The sequence below is a fragment of the Battus philenor genome, unplaced genomic scaffold (genome assembly GCF_028537555.1).
Source record: "Battus philenor isolate CCGP_79_NKW_IND1 unplaced genomic scaffold, ilBatPhil1.0.hap1 SCAF_26, whole genome shotgun sequence".
Lineage (NCBI taxonomy): Eukaryota > Metazoa > Arthropoda > Insecta > Lepidoptera > Papilionidae > Battus > Battus philenor.
Window position 1 is genome coordinate 1,036,587 of NW_027181689.1, and position 19,218 is coordinate 1,055,804.

At 37.5% G+C, this 19,218-nt stretch overlaps 1 protein-coding gene across 1 annotated transcript in view; it reads right to left on the reverse strand.

Annotated features, from left to right (window-relative positions):
- Positions 1–19,218, reverse strand: part of GABA-B-R2 (gamma-aminobutyric acid type B receptor subunit 2) — a 49,153-nt gene that overhangs the window by 28,894 nt on the left and 1,041 nt on the right. Inside the window, exons 3-13 of the mRNA XM_068768640.1 lie at positions 18,494–18,631; positions 17,002–17,169; positions 16,117–16,292; positions 14,707–14,881; positions 12,667–12,745; positions 11,993–12,147; positions 10,431–10,585; positions 7,986–8,132; positions 5,912–6,021; positions 1,018–1,044; positions 74–204 (exon numbers count right to left, since the gene is read on the reverse strand). Of these exons, the coding sequence (XP_068624741.1) occupies positions 74–204; positions 1,018–1,044; positions 5,912–6,021; positions 7,986–8,132; positions 10,431–10,585; positions 11,993–12,147; positions 12,667–12,745; positions 14,707–14,881; positions 16,117–16,292; positions 17,002–17,169; positions 18,494–18,631 (1,461 nt within the window). The remainder of the gene's footprint in view (positions 1–73; positions 205–1,017; positions 1,045–5,911; positions 6,022–7,985; positions 8,133–10,430; positions 10,586–11,992; positions 12,148–12,666; positions 12,746–14,706; positions 14,882–16,116; positions 16,293–17,001; positions 17,170–18,493; positions 18,632–19,218) is intronic.

Sequence of the window (19,218 nt, forward strand, 5' to 3'; positions counted from 1 at the left end):
AGCGTAGACGTCTTCCTTGCTCTCTAGGTGGCCTAGAGCATTTTTAAGTGACCACGTCTAAATATGGACAAACCTTTTTATTTAGTTTGACATCAGTGAAGATAGAATGAACGCGCCAGGTCTTGGAGAACATGGCACCGAACGCGATGCTGAACCCGGCCATCAACAGCAACGTCCTGGCGGTGCAGATGTGAGGAAAAGCGCCTGCGCAGACAAAACTCAAATTAACATATGTATAACGGAATGAGGTGTAAATTGCACTCATACGGGTTTTAAAAGTATTATTTAGGATTACATTTTAACAGTCTGTTTATTTAATGATTCAAATGTACCGATAACTAATAATTTGAATAAAGAACAGCAAGCTGATGTAGCGTTTGCGTAAAAAAATTCGTATGGCTGGCCAGTATAGCCATAATATTTTTTTTATTTTAAATCATTCTTGCGTGCCACAATTCTTAGGGGGTCACTAGAGCATGAGCATCTGTACAGGATTAACAGATGAAGATGAAGTGCCAATATTTCAAGTATTTGTCAACTCAAATGTAATGACAGCTGTCACTACAATGACAGCGTTCGAATTTAAATCGGCATTCGAATTTCAATTCGAACGCGTATGAATGATTTAAAATAAAAAAGTATCATGACTAAAGTGGCCAGCAATAAGAAAAGTTTTTAAATTAACGCTATACATATAAAGCAAACAATACAAGAAGTCGTAGATGAGATAGAAGCAGCAAATAATAGTCATGTAATTCAAAAATAGAACGGTGTTAATGTTATTAAGCACAGTAAACTTGTAAATATAGCACAAGAAAGTACAGTCAGCATAAGCGAAGGTAAAAGGAAATATAAACCAAATTTGAAAACATGCTGTCGACTCCAGCGATCCAGAGAACGGCCTAGGTCTTTCTCACAACACTATGGACGGGGTTGAAGTTCCCAAAATTTGGTTGACGGGTTCCATTTATGCCCGGGGAAGCTGAAGCTGGGGGGTTGGGAACAAACACTTTTTACCTCTCAGCGGCGGTTCCTGAGAAAGACCTAAGAATTAATGAAGATGATGAGATCAGGTGAAGTGTGAGCGAGACGAACAACGTGCGGCATGCGCGTTGATTACCTATTTAATATTTTTAAAACTAAAAACTTTATCATCTGTGTTAAAGTCAAAATAGGTTTATTATATCACATCATCAATCATTTACGCTAGCTTAAAATTAATATTAAGTTAGTTTGTAACGGGACTTTTACTAAAAACAAAGTAACAATAAACTCAATGGGGTCAGTAATTTATTCTTCGAAGATTGTATTGACAAAATAAATACTTATATTTACACTTAAAACAATTCATTTTCAAACATATTCATTTAGAACATACTCTGAAATAGAGTAATGGCGTCTTTTCAGCCCGTGCTTTTGTTGAATATACTCTTAGATAAATTTACCACGACGTTTGGTCGTATAAAATACCTACGAATAAATGAGACACTTTATGGACCCTAACATGGGTACAGCTAGTTTATTTTTATTTCTTAGATTACCTTAATGAGTTCATTCTCTTAAATCTATTGTCATTGATATTATTGTCTTTTTAGATTTATGCAACGTTACACTGCGATCTATGAATGCATATAAAAGTCTAAATTATTATTAACAATTCTCAAAGTTTCGATTGCTTTATAACAATCGTGGCCTTGCATCGTATCTATCTTCTCTGGACTGTGATACCTTTTGGTGAATTTGTAATGATATTACCACTTCTATGCTGGTGTAAGGTGATCTTTATTGCTTCGACTATTGTGGTATGGATCAGACCTGACCAACGCATGTGTGTTATTTGTGACTATGCATATTGTAAGAAAAGGACCAATATTTAGCCACTTCCGCACATGCAGTGGTAGTCGTGCAACAAAGTGCACCAGTGTGCTGTAGTGCAGAGGGCACTCTGTGTTTGGCACTAATCGGTGTAACATTACTTCTGAAGATGCCCCGTGGAGGGGCAAAACACGTGTTGAGTAGTTTGACTGTGGCGGTTGTGTAATTCGCATTGTTTGCCGCATACGCATTTATCAGCGGGCTGGCTGGCGGTGCACATTGTTGCACGACTACCACTGCATGTGCGGAAGTGACTAAATATTGGTCCTTTTCTTACTTAGGATGGACTTCCGCAACTTCCGGACTTCTTCGTTACAAGCGATGGAAGGTCAGTATCAGCCAAAGGATTCCATCAAAGATCATCACGATGACTGGTCCTGCGCTGCCGGCATCCAGCGTCTACCAGCGACGTTTACTACATCGTCGGTTTACCTAATGGGGAACCTACCGCCGATCGAAAACCTTTCAGCCTTCTGCCACTTGAGACATGCTTCAAGCTAAGTCGGTGATCTTGATTCTTAAGTACATTTAAATTTTTTGGTGTCGATAACATATATTTATTGATTTATTTTCTATTACTCATTCATTCACTTGTGGCCTTTCACAGGGATGTGTACGTCATGGAAGGATGTAAGAGTCTTATATTAGTAGAAACAACAATTGAATTGAGGTTACTTATAACATTTTTAATTTATAACTAAAAGAATTACAATTGTGACCAGATCTTAAACAGGTCTACAACATACTAAGACAGTGTTTTTATGGTATAATACCCGGCGATAAATATTGCATATCGACCTTTGGAAAAGGACAATCGGTTTATTTCGGCTCCGTAGAGCATTATCTCTGTCCCACACTAACCTATGTGCCGTTTTGTCAGTCGTGCGACAGAGATAACGCTCTACGAAGTCGAAATAAGCCGATTGTCTCTTTCCAAAGGTCGATGTGCAATATTTATCGCCGGGTACTGTATCTTTAGTAATATTGTTAATTAAAAAAATAAATCAAAATTTAGAATGTTTTTATTCTAGTAGAATTTGGCACGCATTTTTGAAATATAGATTATATTAACATTATAAGTAGTAAGCTACCGTCAGCAGCATGTTTTTCCGCTGATAACAGCCGGTCTGAAATTCAACAGTTACAATTCTCAAGCTTTATTGTCTCTTAAAATTCTAGACACTTCTATAGAGTAACAAATTTTTGAAATGTTAATATAGGCAGTGGCGTACTTAGGGGGGGGCGGTGGGTGCGGTCCGCACCGGGCGGCACTTACCTTGGGGCGGCATTTTTTAGATTTACTTATAGTTGTAAAAAGCAACTTATTCATTTCATATTTATTTTCTTTCTTGAATAATAAATGATTATTATGATTATTATAAATTTAATATTTGATTTACAAAAATTATGATTAACTAAATGATTTCGAATATTATTCCTCGTTGTATATAAATGCATTTTAGTGTAAATTTTGAATTCTAATTCAAGAACAAGATAATAACTTTATTTTATTGTATTCATTTAAATTCGTTGAATTCGTCAAAATCTTTACGATTTTGTTCGGCAATTTTTCCTAACTAAAATTTTTGATATCAGTTCATAAATGTAATTTCTTTTGAAAAGTGTATATGATTACTTCAAAGTGATATATCAATATTTTTTTAAATCATCATTAAATAACTTAATAATTTATTTATGTGTTAATTTATAAAAACCACTATTTGATTGACTTATAATAGAAAGGGCGGCAAACTGGAGATCGCCCCGGGCGGCATAAGTTCTAGGTACGCCACTGAATATAGGCATTAGATTACTTTTAGAAAATTAAAAGAAATATAAAAGAATGTAATTAGATAGACAAATAGGAGGTATATAATCAAAGACAAGAATTAAACTGAACTGTGATCTAAAAGGAAATCTACTGTGATATTTTGGGAGCGAAAGAGAAACAAGAGAAGTGATGTATAGAAGAATGTATGACTGAGATTGTGACGTAAAAGGGAGAGTAAAAAAAATAGAAGTGAAAAAATATTCAAAATCTTGTTCCTCCCAAGATAGGGATGAACAGAGATTCCCAATAACAGAAGCCGTTAAAAATATGATTTTATAACTAGTTTTTGTTTAGTGATAAAATTTATATTTATAAAAATTATACGATGCTAAAGAAAGGTTCCTTAATCAAAATCAAGCTTGCATACTGCAAAGAAAAAAAGTATAATTTAATTTCATTTAATAAATGAGGAATAAATTTAGTAGAAGACCTCATCGAGTTTTACCACGGTATCTAAGTTAAAAAAATATTAAGAAACATATATTTAAAGGAAATTTAAACAAAATATTATCAAAATAATTGTTGCAGCGAGCCGGGACGTTAAGTATCACGCGCCATGTTTGTATTTCGCCTGCGCAACTCTTTCGCGCATGCGCGTGGTGCGTGAGCGTGCCGCGTTGTTACAAATAAAAAGAAATCGTTTATTCATCACTGGAACTTTTAAAAGAACTCTTATTGATCGTCAACTTATTAATCTATTTTATTTTTGACTCCACTACACAAAGTGTTTTAGTTGAGGAAGCAGGAAGCAGGAAGAAACTCCACAACAATATTTCTTGTAATAAAGTTTAACAATACAGATTTATACATATACACTTTATCAGATATAGCCTAAATGAAATCAAAATAATCAAGCGACATCACTGCCGAGGATTCTTGTCATTTAATTATTAGTTTATTGAATAATAAGCCTTTTCCGTCAATTTATTTTCAATATGAGTTTTGAATTTTGTTTATGATAGTCCAATAATGTTTTGCAGAATTTTATTAAAAAATCTGAGTTAGAGACTTTTTGAAGTCGAAACTCTGGTACAGTCAATTTTTCACGGTTCCTTTTAAATACACTATGGACAACCCCTATTTTTTGAATTTATTATGATTATTGTAAACGTATAAAATAAACATATGTTAGCATTGTTATAGAGCGCCGATAGGTGGCGCTACACGCCAAGCGACAAGGGGAGAATCCGTTAATTACAATTTATTGTTTTTATAACTTAAAGGTCTTTAAATTTATTTTATGACTTTAATTTATTCTTGTTCCTAAATCAATATATACGTATGCAGACTCTTCGAGAATTTGTTTGACTATCATGTTTAATTTAAAAATATTTTTCTATCTAATTTCGAAATATCGATCTTGAGCATTGTACAATTGTACCCGACAAGACAACCTTTGGATGGACTTGAAAATCTGAACTATTTTTTAATTAGTATTAGAAGTAATATTTAAAGTAATATTTAATAAATACTTCATATAGATTTATTGACTTAAGTGCCGTCATCTACAAAACAAACAGATTCAGTACATTCAAACGGAATGCACTGCACACTGTCATCGTCGCCATTTGATGACCACCCAGTCATGTTGGAAACAAGGCTGGATCGTATATTACAGGGGAACCCCCCGATTATGCTAAATAGAAGCGAGACTGGAGTTTCTTCTGCCTCTTCTTCTATAAGCCAGGCAATGCTGACCAAGTCAAAGTTCAGCTTTCTCGTGCGTCCGTGTCGGAATACTAAACGCTTTCACGATTGATAGCCCAGACCAAGGTCCCCTATTCGAGGCTGGGGGGGAGGCTTTAGGCTAGGCGTTATCAGCGCCCTACTACTTAAACCCGTGCAACCTATAAATGCTAAGTCTGAGACTCCTGGGCCCTCCATTCCCAGGCGTCCAAAGAAGATTCCCCCCCCCCCCGTCTAGAAATTGTAATTTAGTAAATAAAGGCTCTGACTATGTTAGAGAAAAATTTTGTAAATTTAAAAAAAAAAATACCTACAAATGCTGTTTTTACTTATTATACTTCTCTGTATATTATTTATACTTCTCTGTATATTTAAAACCAAATAAAATTTGATTAGCAAATCGGTGATTTTAAAAATATAGATAATAATCAAAAATTTTCAAGATATATGCAATACAGATGATAAGAAAATTATGAAGTGAACATATGTTTTGAATTTAAGTTATTTATAAAATCTTACCTATACTGCTGAGACTGGAGTCCAGACCGAGGAATATTACGCTCAGGTATGTGAAGATGCAGCCAATGATGATGAGGTTATTGAGATGCGGTGATGACATTTTTATATACCTGTAATAAGAAAATATTTCCTTTAATAAATTGTCTATAATATGGAACATATATATGACAAAGATTCTACGGGGAAATTTCTCATCTACTCACAAAATATTAAATATCTTGTAATAAAAATTAATATAATGTTCTACGATTTTTAAAACAGTAAATATTGAGTTTCTTGTCACTTTTCGGCGTATATCTGCCTTCCGAACATGGCAATTTTGTTACAAAAAAAACCTGTTGGAGCTGAACACGGTTCTGGGCAAAACGTTCCTGGGGTATGGGGGCCTCCAAGTCTCTCGAGCACCTGTGACCCTCGTGGACCAGAACGTGGCAAACCTGATCACCGACTGTCCCGCATTTTGCGCGTTACGGGTTGAATGTTTCGGTTGCACGAAAGAATAAAATAAGGTGACATCGCCTTATTGATAAGTAAAGAGAAAAGCCTTCAGACCTTGGATTACTGCTAGAAGGTAGTAAATATAGTAATAAAAGTTAATAAAACAGAGAAGTAATTAAAATCATAAAAGGTAACAAAATGTGATAAACTGTGATATAAACATGAGTTAAAACAATAAAAATTAAATGTGTGGTTTGGAAAAACGTTTATTGAACCCTAGTTTCAAACAAACTCTCAGAGAACTACAAACCGCGGCTCGCGTTCTGCGCGTTGGCTGCGTGCCAAAGGTGCAAGCAAGAGCGCGTATAGTGCACGCTGTGCGAGTGAGCGAGACGAGTGAACAGTTATGCGCGTTGTGACGACGTCCGCGAGTTTTTAAATATGGCGGTTTTTTGGAAGCAATATTACTACAAATGTGAAATAAAATAAATGAATCTATATTATAAGTAGCAATCTAGGAGAAACTGTGAAGGACAAGAGACAAGATATAAAAGGTGAAGGAATTGAAGACAATGTGACCGATAGAAGAAGAATGACTCAGAGATATTAAAAAGCACGTATGAAGAACGAGAAAATAATAAAAAAGAATTTTAATAAACTATTAAGCAAAACTGGCGCTGTGAACTCATGACAGGAGTTGTAAAAATAGGTAAAATAAAAAAAATACATTTAAAAAAACTTTTATGTTAAACGCTTTTTTGATACCCATATTGTGGTGGTTGTGGAAAAATATGTACCTAGTCCGCCATATTGGAACGGCGTCCATCTTGAATTTTAAATTTTGACATAATCATCGTGTTTTACTAGAGTAGCCCTTTCATTTGATACCCATAATGAGGAATTAAGGATTTAAGGAAAAATATGTATTCCGCCATTTTGTATCGGCGGCCATCTTAGATTTATAATGTTATAGATTTTATTATATTGTATTGTCATCTAAATTAAATGTGTGTACCAAATTTCAGATCAATCTGATGACGGGAAGGTGCTTAAATTTTAATTTCTAATTTTGACCCAAATAAATAAATTCCGTACGGGTCGAACTAAATAAAACCGTTTAATAAAAATGCTGAGCGGGTATTATCGACGAGGTAAAGCCTCATGAGGTCCCCTCGTTGGAGCCCTTGAACTTAGTCACTCTATGGAGCGTTCATCGAAGAGACCCAAGTGCTCGGCGCCTTCGGCGGTAAAATGAAAGCCTTCGAGCTTCGCTACATTAAAATAGGTCTTAGGCCAGGCATACTACGCTCTGATACCTCAAACCCGTGAAATCTGGTATGCTATTGAATTTTGTGACATTATACATTATCATCAAGTATACCTAATGGATTCAGGCGTTACTTTGCGGAAGTCCATCCTAAGTAATAAAAGGACTAATATATAGCTACTTACGCTATGTAGCAGTAGTCGATTATGCGCATTTATCAGCGGTGCACTTTATTGCACAACTACTGCTACATAGCGGAAGTAGCTATATATAAGTCTTTTTCTTAATCAAGTATACCGGTTTCAGCAGAAGACGATATTTGATTAGACCATCAAAATATATATTTGTTCATGGGTTTTGCTTGTATACCTCTGGTTCCTGTAATGCACGTTCATGGCAAGGAAGCCGATTGCCAGGAGTATTCCGATGACAGAACAGGAGACCAGGACCGCGTAGATTGTGATGTTCACCTGTGTGTGTTCTATGATTCGTAGAGTACGATCCTTCGGCGGGTTCCTGTAAGGCATTCACACTTATTTTTAGGTATTGCACCGTATTTATTTATGTTTTTATTCTCATACAATCATTTACATTTACCACATGTATAAGCCATGGAAAGGATTAAAAAATGCCGAATTTGATAGTAACTTCAATCTGAATAAACTATCAAATAGTGGAACTCTTTGGTTAGTGGTCATTCTATAACATCCTTTATACAATAAGGTGGAGGGGGAGTACTTGGGATGCGAAGAGGCTTTCAAACATGAAATGGTCGTATATGAGAACCGGGGCCAGGACCTTAGGCAGAGGGCCCAAAAGACCTCTACAAGGCATAGGCGGGAGGTCTAAAGATATCTATGGTGGGATATACCATGACGATCGTGGTGTGGTATTATGGTACGCAAAGGACACTGCTGCCCACGAAACCCGTCACGAAACTTATTCGTGAGTAATCCTATATAATGAATGCACAATAGTGAATTATAAAATTGTATCCCGAGAATCGAAGCGGTGACCTTCGATTGCAAGTTTCAGTCCTCTACCGCTGTACTACCACTGCTTTACAACAAATATTAAGTCCAATTCTTAAATCTAAACTAAAGCCTTCGGAAATTAGTTCTAGATTTATTTTACAAAAAGACCTGTACGTTTTATCTATAACTAAAAAGCTGGAGATTCCCTGAGTGAAGTTTTTAAATAAATTGGTACTCTATCAATCTCCACTCAATTCATATCGTTACAAAGCACGAGTTACAGAACCCTCGAAACAATAAACACGAAACCCTAAGATCAAGAAGTCCCATAAACACGCGTGATCTTGAAGTTATTTATAGATTTTTGGGTACGGTTCTCGCAAATTCTAACCGAGTACTATCTCGAACTTACTAGAACCTTATCCGTAGTATAAATAGGTGTACTCCCCATGTTGACAGTTCAGTGCTGTTTTTCGAGTTATTAGATTAAGACCTACGATCAGTGTTACAAAGTGACTATTTAGTAAGTTATTTGGACAGTGATTTCTTGAGCGATTTGGAAGCGAAGTTTGTACTAAGCGAAAGTATGCTTTGTGTTAAAGTAGGGTGACCATCTGATTTGTGAATAAAGGACTCCTAGTCAACCAGTTGTGTTCATTTCGAGTCAGAACCCACAGTACGTAATAATATTGTTTATTTGCCATTATTTAAAATATTAAAAAAAAATAGTGACAGACATATTATAAATATAAGAAATAAAAATAAACTCGTAACGCCTGAATTTCGTCTTCAAAAATACAACAAATCCTTCATGTGTCTGTATGGTAAGTATATATAATAAAGTTCCACGAGATATCTTATACCTTTCTTAGTTTTAAATCTAAAATTTAAATTATATTATTAAATAAATATTATTATAGCAATCAAGACTGTTTAGTTGATTTAAAATTTAAAATTTGTGTGGTTGACATTATAATGTACATTGTAATAATATTGCTATATAAAAAGTCGCCTTATGTGAAAGTTCCCGCGGACGTCGTCACAACGCTTAACTTTTTGTTCGTCTCGCCCACTCGTCTCGCTCACTCGCACGGCGTGCACGATACGCGCTCTTGCTTGCTCTTGGCAGGTAGCCAAGACGCAGCACGTGCGCCCGCGGCCGTTGGAGTTCTCAGAGAGTCGGATTTGAGCCATGGTTCGATGCGCAACCGCGCGTAGGCGAATTATTCATTTTCCGCGCACAAATTATTTTAATAATTAAATAAACGTTTTTCCACATCACAACATATGATAAACTGTCGAGTTTCTGTCCGCCTGTTAGAAGTTCAGCGTTCGGAGCCGTCAGTAGCTTGCAGCTTATGATGTAAAAATAATCGACAATTCAAAAGCGCATGTAAATGCCTACACGAATAAAGATATTTTGAATTTGTATTACTTTATAAATATATATATATATATATTTATGTGTGTGTGTGTATATGTATACTAGCTGATCCCGCAAACGTTGTTTTGCAAAAAAAAATTGATATTTTAATTTACAAATAAAAAATAAGGGTTGATCGTAGAGGGGTGAAAATTTATGGTTGTATGTATTCTTGTATGCTGTATCATAAAAAAATAAAAACAAAAAATTTCGTTAAAGAAATAAAAAAAAAATTTTAAGTGTGAACAACCTTTATCACTTAGGGGTATAGAAAATAGATAGTAGCCGATACTCAGACCTACTGAATACGCATATTAAATTTGGTAAAAATCAGTAAAGCCGTTTCAGAGGAGTTCAAGTTCGAACACCGTGACACGAGAATTTTGTATATTAGATATATATATGTATATGACTTACTTCCCAACCCATTTAAAGGGTTCCCAGCTGGTGACATCAAGGTGATCTCTTTCAGCACAATATTCCCCAACTTTCACCTCGCCTAATTCGTCTCCTTGGAACTGTTTCAACAAGATGGACGCCTTACGCTCGTTACCAAGAAATCTCACTGGACCCTAATAAATACATACAATCATTTATACAACAAATAAATAAAAATAGGCTTTATTCTATCCTGGTAAGAACCGATAACTTATATGTTTCTATGATATATATGTATATGTTATAAACACGTTTGAGAAGAAATTAGTTTCAGTTTTTTTATTACTCTCGCCGAATCCTACTCGAATGGGAAATATTCCAAAAGCTCCGTAGCCACTTCTCGTTCAATATACCGCAATGTCTGAAGACGAAGGTCTTTGATCAATGTGTGTTGCAGGTGATGATATACGGAACCGTCACGTGGTCACGACGGGCTTCATAAGAAGGTCACCTAGACAGTAATAGAGTGGACTATGCTCGGAGTTTCGCTGCAAGATCAATAAATGAGGAGATCTGTAGAGGAACTAGGGTGGCCGACGTGACTCGAAGAATTACTCGTCAGAACTGGCCTTTGGAGTTGAGAGGATCTCGAGTGACGATCAAAAGCTGCTATTTTTGGCGTAGGTAAGTTCCTTAAGTGGAACTGAAGATATAGACAAGGTCGCTGGAGGTTGCTGGTTGCGAGCGTCGAAAGACTGATCATCGTGGCGATTTTGGGGGGAGGCTTATGCCTTGCAGTGGTCGTCTATCAGCTGATATGATGATTATGAAAGTTCATAACCAAAGTTTATTACAAAACAGTACAGTGAGAGTAACAGTCACTCTGTGTTTGGCACTAATCGGTGTAACATAACTCCTGAAGATGCCCCTGTGGAGGGGTGAAACACATGTTGAGTGATTTAACGGTGGTAGTTGTGTGATTCACATTGTTTGCCGCATGCGAATTTATCAGCGGGCTGGCGGTCGGTGCACTTTGTTGCACGACTGCCACTGCATGTGCGGAAGTGGCTAAATATTGGTCCTTTTCTTACTAAGGATGGATTTCCAGAAAATAACTCCTGATTCCATTAAAGAGGTGAAGGTGTACCTTTAAAAAATAAAGCGAAAGTGGATTGCCAGTTTCGCATCCACCTTGGAGTCGGAAAAAGGAACATCGCATCATTTATGGACAACGAAGAGAGTCGCGGGACCTTTCTAGAGTACTGCAGAAGGCTCATAGGGAAGATCATCAAAAGGAACAAGTAGGCGAAAAAACAAAAGTGTATAAGACTAGCCAAAAGAAATACCTAAATCTGTCATAAATTTAATGGAAAACAATAAACAAAGAAATATAAATAAATCAAAACCGAACAAAATGTAAACCCATAGTATTCTGTTGGGAAGGCGACAAAAGAGAGGTGATGAATGAAAGCTTTGAAATAATTCGTGAACAAAACAGAATAATTAGTGAATAAATGACCTTGAGAACGAAAAAAGAAAAATGAAAAAAAGTACCAGGGACCCTTAAAAAGGGGGAGCCATAATACAAAAAAAAGCCTTACAGTGACACCCTCGAAGGTGACATTGCTGAGTGCATCCAAGAACAGCTGCTCCCACTCCTTGTCTCGGTAACGGAAGTCCTGGACAGTCTTCTCCTTGTATTTCAGCTTTACTCTCTGAGCCACAGACTGGATGGCTAGCGCCATTGCCCAGATTCCTGAAATTCAAAGTATACGTTCGAAATATGCTTTCAGGAAGTATCACTTAAAAAATTATTTTATCCAGGGGTGAGCAACCTTTTTAATAATGCGCACAATTTAAGTTCAATAAAAAAAAAATAAAAAATACTTTATTTATAATAAACAAGATTAAACGTACACATTTTTTAAATATAGCAATTTAATTTTAATATTAAAGGGGTAATATATAACAATTTCAGTCAATGAATGTATGGTTCTCTATTCAAAAATCAAGTTTCAAAAATAAGAAATGACTATTAAACACTACATATTAAAATGATTGTACACTGAAAGAAAATATATACATGTAACATAAAAAATGAAACAAAAAAAGCTTCCAAGCTTTTACATTTATTCAACTTAAAAAAAAGGTTTGATTAAAACCTTTTTGTTTTAAAACTCTTTCCTGTTTTCTACGAAGCTGAACATATATTATTTTCTTTTCAATTTATCATTGCAAATAAACATAATGTTTGATATATCATTGTGATACTTACCATCGTAAGTGTAACCGTGAAATCTGGAATATTCCAGGCCTCTTCTACGATCGTATTCCACTTGGTAGTCTTTCGCTGTCTGATTAAAAAAAAAAACATTAAATTATAACAAATATATGCTATAAATATAAGCTATACTCGTTACAGGTGGCGCAAAAGTAATGTCATAATGTGAACGCGCCTTTAATTTTTACAAATGGCGCCAAATGTCACTGCGCTTTGACATTTATAATATAGATACTAGCTGGTCCCGCAAAGGTTGTTTTGCAAAAATTATAGAGATATTTTAATATATATTAATATATTAATTAATTAGATATTTTAATTTACAAATAAAAAATAAGGGTTGATTGTAGAGGGGTGAAAATTTATGATTGTATGTATTCTTGTATGCTGTATCATAAAAAAATAAAAACAAAAAATTTCGTTAAAAAAATAAAAAAAAAATTTTTAAGTGTGAACAACCTTTATCACTTAGGGGTATAGAAAATAGATAGTAGCCGATTCTCAGACCTACTGAATACGCATATTAAATTTGGTAAAAATCAGTCAAGCCGTTTCAGAGGAGTTCAAGTTCGAACACCGTGACACGAGAATTTTATATATTAGACATATAGAATTAGTTTTCAGTCTGTTATTTTAATCTCCCTGGCTACTAAAGATCGCCATGATGCCCTCAACCACCGACTTCTCACAACTCACGTTGTCAATCTACCTGGTGTGGATCTACCCTCGTCTATGTACCGCTTATGTCCTTCATTATCAATTCCATAATCTGTATTGTCTATTTTTGCCATGTTTTCTATCGAAATGAATATCTTTGCATACAGTTGTTACGTTTTATTATATTAGCTATAAAACTATAGGCCCTTCTTAACAAGGGCGGCTTAACCTATAGTGCAGGGTGTGTAATATACACAGGCGCCGCCGTCTCAGGGGGCGTGTTGTAAGAGCATCGTCTTGGAACATATTTGCTTAGTTTCGTAACAGAGATGTGCTACAGGCATAAAAACAATGAGTGTTATTCTGCCATCATAAGAAAGGCCGTAACTAATACCATACTTTAAGCTATACCTACTTATAAAATAGCTTGTTGGAATATGAAAAAACTTTCTTGTTACGACGGCAAAGTTGGTAATTATAGTCGGGGGGGGGGGGGTCAGGCCAAGGGGCGCCAGGGTTTCATTGCACACGAGCTAGAGCCGCCCCTGCTTCCTAATTACATAAAATTCGTTTATTTAACATTGGAACTTTTACAGAATTCTTATTGATCGTCAACTTATCATCTATTTATTTGTTAAACCAATTCTACTTTTGACTCTACTCTGCTTCGCAAGGTGTTACAGTTGTGTGGAAGAAGCAGCAAAAAATTTCACAACAACACATCTTTTAATAAAGATTAACAATACATATTTATACATATACACCTTATCAGATATAACCTAAATGAAGTCAAAATAATTAGGCGACATCACTACACCAAGCATATTAAGGCTTTATCCGTAAATTTATTTTTAATGTCCGTTTTAAATTTTGTATATAATAATGCAATAATGTCTTACGGCATTTTTTATTGTAATAGATATTTTTTGCAGTCGAAATCTTGTTATTAATGGCAGAAAGTACATTATTTATCTACAGGTATGTACCGCATATCTATCCCTTCTATATATATCTAGTTAAGAAAAGGACCAATATTTAGCCACATCCCTACATGCAGTGGTAGTCGTGCAACAAAGTGCACCAGTGTGCTGCAGTGCAGAGGGCACTCTGTGTTTGGCACTAATCGGTGTACCATAACTCCTGAAGATGCCCCATGGAGGGGTGAAACACGTGTTGAGTGGTTTAACGGTGGCAGTTGTGTAATTCGCATTGTTTGCCGCATACGCATTTATCAGCGGGCTGGCAGGCGGTGCACTTTGTTGCACGACTACCACTGCATGTGTGGAAGTGGCTAAATATTGGTCCTTTTCTTACTTAGGATGGACTTCCGCAAGGTAACGCCTGATTCCATTAAATATATTTAGTTGTAAAGCTTACGATGCCGGAGACGGTCGTCTCCCCGGTGGTAGATAGAGGAAGAAGGTCAGTGAGGATAGCGGTGTCCAGTGCTGCGGCCAGGTCTCGTCTGGCACATGGTGCGTGTCTCTCCCACCAGCGCTCGCTGTACGTGCCAAGCAGTAACCACGTGTAAGCCCGACCATACATCTCCAACCTGTATTCATTAACAATCAAAAACCACTATTTAGAGTCCAGTTAGCATACACACATATATATATATATATATATATATATATATATACCTTGAAAATATATATCATCTAGGATACCGGAAAGCAAAGTTACTTTCTCAAGTTAATTTCACACGACTACATTTTTAACAAGTTATTATTTCTAATCAACAATATATTCACCTTCGTTATCAACAACCTTTTGCCGTCTAGTATACAAATCAATGCCGGAGCTGTAAAAATCAATAAGGCTTTTCTGTAAAATATGTCGAGAGAAAAGACATTACTTTCCGATCACCCTAATATATTGATAGTAAATAGTGTCCCATAAATCAACGTCATACTCTTCCCTCAAAGATCGTCATGATGAACGGTCTTGCACTACCCGGGTCAAAGATCTTTTGATTCCAAACCCCATTGGTTACAAGGTCGATGTACCTACTATATACTTCAGAGGAACAACTCTTAGATCTACCACGTTGATTTAGCCTTTTCTGCAGATCTCCATACTTGATTCGATTTATCAGCAAAACTTCAAGCATTCTTTTGCGACTACGTCTAGGATCTGTAAGTTATCACCAGCTCTGGTCAAGTACCTTCAGGCATTGCAGGATTATGATATATTTCGCAGATTTCCGAACGCTGCCCATTCAAGATGATTTCGGCGAGTGAACTCTTCCTTGAATTTAGCCTTGCCGAGTTGGACCGCCTGTCTCGTATACATATATATATATATATATATATATATATATATATATATATATATATATATACAATTACAAGCGTAAGGTTACTGGCTAACCCTTGCATATTAGTAAAACTCACATCACGTATTTTTTTCAACAAGACCTTTTAGAGTTGGAACTGTATCACTATATTTCCTATAATTTTCAAATAAAAATTTATGTCTTTTTGCTACGGTATTTCGAGGTTATTGGAGGATGCATAGCTTACATCCGGGATGTGTCTTGGCACATTACTTGGTGCAGTTGCGAGTTCGGTAGGAGAACCGCCCCCATAGGATACTGAAGACGACCACATAAAGGTTTTTGTGGGTAGAAATACCACATAACTCTGTCCTTCCTCCAGAGGGAGGTATCTTATGTTCATCCTAAAAATCCCCCCCCACCCGATACCAAAAGAAGGGCCCCTTCTATAGATTTCCAATGGAATTAGAAGCGTTTAGCTGTTATAAAGAACAGGTGAATTGGGTACGTACTTATAGGCCTCGCAGAAGATCCTCATGGCCCAGGTCTCGTTGAAGTTGCCGAGTATGATCCTGACGTCCTTCTCCTTGAGCTTGGTGAGCGCGGTCCTGACTTCAGTGGCGAAGCTTTGGGTTTCGTCGATGTCGAAGCCGTGGGTATCGAGATCTGATAATAATCCGTTGTGAGCCTGTAGGAAATAACTCTTTTTTAATCTAGAAGTTTAAGAAAAAAAGAATATATAATTTTGTATTAACCTTACAACTCCAAATCTACGTATTTTATTAAACCAGTAACTACTAACTACTTTTTATTACACAGGATGACTTAAATATCAAAGGAGGCGGTACAGTTTGAGTTATCCAGAACAATTGTTTGTAATTGATTGAATAAATGAAATAAAATAATATATAAAAAAATCTTTGTTTTAACTGGTCGAAGCCCACTGCAGGGCATATTCTTCCATATTTAATGGAATAAGGCTTTATTTTGCGGAAGTCCATCCTAAGTAAGAAAAGGACCAATATATGGCTACTTCCGCACATACAGTCGTAGTCGTGCAATAAAGTGCACCGCCCGCCAGTCCGCTGATAAATGCGCTAAGTTACTCAACACGTGATTCACCCCTCCACGGGGTATCTTCAAGAGTAATGTTACACTGATTAGTGTTTGGCATTGACTCTGTGTTTGGCACAAATCGGCCGCATGCGCATTTATCAGCGGGCTGGCGGGCAGTGCACTTTATTGCACGACTAACAACTGCATGTGCGTAAGTGGCAATATATTGGTCCTTTTCTTGCATATTCTTCCCCCAAAGATCGCCACGTGGTCATCGTGCGCTGCCCGCTTTCAGCGACTTCCCGTGATCTTCTTTTTCTAAAAACGATCAGTTTACTTACTAAAGCATATCTCGGCTCGTTCTGATAGATGGTGCCGACCCTTGTCCAGTTGAAGTGCTGGAGAAGTCTGATGCGGGGCAGGTTGAAAGCATTCTCCGAGGGTACGATGCGGAAGAAATTTGGGAACGCCTCCTTCGTGAACATCGGATGGGTGTCCGCGTATGAGAGCTGAAAAGAACGTGACTTTGTCAGTACTGCTTTGTTTAGTGACATTATAGGGTAATCGTAATCACGGCGGTAGTCGCAAAGTCCTTCTCATACTCCTTCTCTATCTCTCACTCCGAGTTACTTTGTACATATAGGAGGAGCACTCACTTGATTCATCTATCAAAGCAATACAACCTCTCTTTTGTAAGACCATATTCCCCGACAATACAAAGCCAGGAGTTTTTACCATGAACTTATCTTCTACGGCTAGTTTTTCTTTTATAATTGTTGTATATTTGCCATGAGGCTCAGGGGTTGGAGAGCGACACGTCCATCGTTGTTCATCGAACAACAGAAACACTTGGGCTGTATAACAGTGTCCATCATGCGATGATGACGATATCGTCACACGAACTCGCGCGTGTATCACACGGACGAGACTCAAGATGCGATCGCAAGGTTCATCGACGTGATGAATACGGCAACCGCCGCACAGATATTGGCGCACAACCTGAGGATGGAAATATGATGGGATGAGGAAGTGGTCGTACTAAACGTAATCTTAAAAACATGACTTAGTTAAGGCATCTTCAGTCGCGTTCGTGTAATACACGCACGAGTTCGTGTGAAGTAATATTTCTACAGCAGCGTGATGGACACTGTTATATAACCAGAAGGTGTCTGTTGTTCGACGGACAACGATTACCACCTCGCTCTTTAGCCCCTGAGCCTCGTGGATGGTGGGCATCCTTGAACCTGTCTCTACCGTAGCCTTGGCTAATGAGAACTTGTCTGCTTAGGTGTAAGCTAGGTACAGGGTGTTTTTTTGTATCAAAATAGTAGTAGTGTAATTTCAGTTAGGAGAGATAATCTCTCTTCTTCTTAAATTCCCTACTCCTTAAAAATCTACATGACAATGGGTCCAGGATTCTGCTCTTTATAGCAAATAGCAGCAGTTATTCATCATCATAACTTCAGACACGTCGTCCACAGCTGAACATTGGTCTTTCTCATAGATTTACGTCAGGATCGATTGGAAGAAGACTGCATCCAACGTCTTTTATAAGCTCGTCTTAGCAGAAGTTTGTGTTCTGTGGTCTTCTAATCAGAACCTTAAGGCTCCAGCGGTCATCAGTTCTGAGTGCTGTGTGGTTTTCTAGGGTAACTATCAGCATCATATCGGCAGGTAGTCGTCCAATGCAAGACATAGGCCTCTCCCAAGGTAGCTATGATGGTAGATCTTGTGATGATCTTCCAGATTTCTCGTGACATTAACTTCTGTCCATCTAGTGGGGGGTTTGCCCACGTCATGTTTACTGGCTGAGATATGGAATAGCTAGAGTACCTGTGTGAGATGCCAGTGCTTGGAGGCTTTGGCGATGGGGTCTGTGACGTGAGTGCAGGCAGCTCCGAAGAGCATCAGCTTGTGGGGACCGCTGTGCATCATGTCGAAGAACGACTTCACACCCACTGCCGCGTTGCACTGCCGAGGGTTTGGAAAAATATAATTAAACGTTAAATTATCACGTTCATTAATGATTTGACTATATGACAATGGTACCGGGACCTTTGTACCGCGCCTTAGGTATGCTTGCGGGACGAGGGGGCTCGATCCGGACGAAGAGGATCTTCACCTCGCTGAGGTAATTTCACTGGACTTTCAGTGTCACTCTTTATATCTCAACTTTCTTTAGAGCAGTGTTTCCTAACGTGGAGCCCACAACCCAACGGTGGACAATGACTCGATAGATTGGCCCTTTTGCTTTAATATAAAATTATGTATGTTACATAAGGGGTTTTAAAAATTTTAGAAAGCTTAAGTTGGGGTAAGGTTGGCAAATGGTGCTCCCCTACCATAAACCGGGCCTTCGGAGTCGCGGGAGTTTAGGGTGGAGGCCCTAAACTCCTATTAGCTTCGGCGACTCTGAGGCGGACGATGGTTCGACGTGGTCTCGAACCATCGTGATAGCACCACGAGGGTTATCTTACATATCGAGGGTAACCTGGGACGGGCTATCGAAAAATAGCACGGCGCGAGGGAAGACCGCGTGGCGATCCCTGACCGGGAGA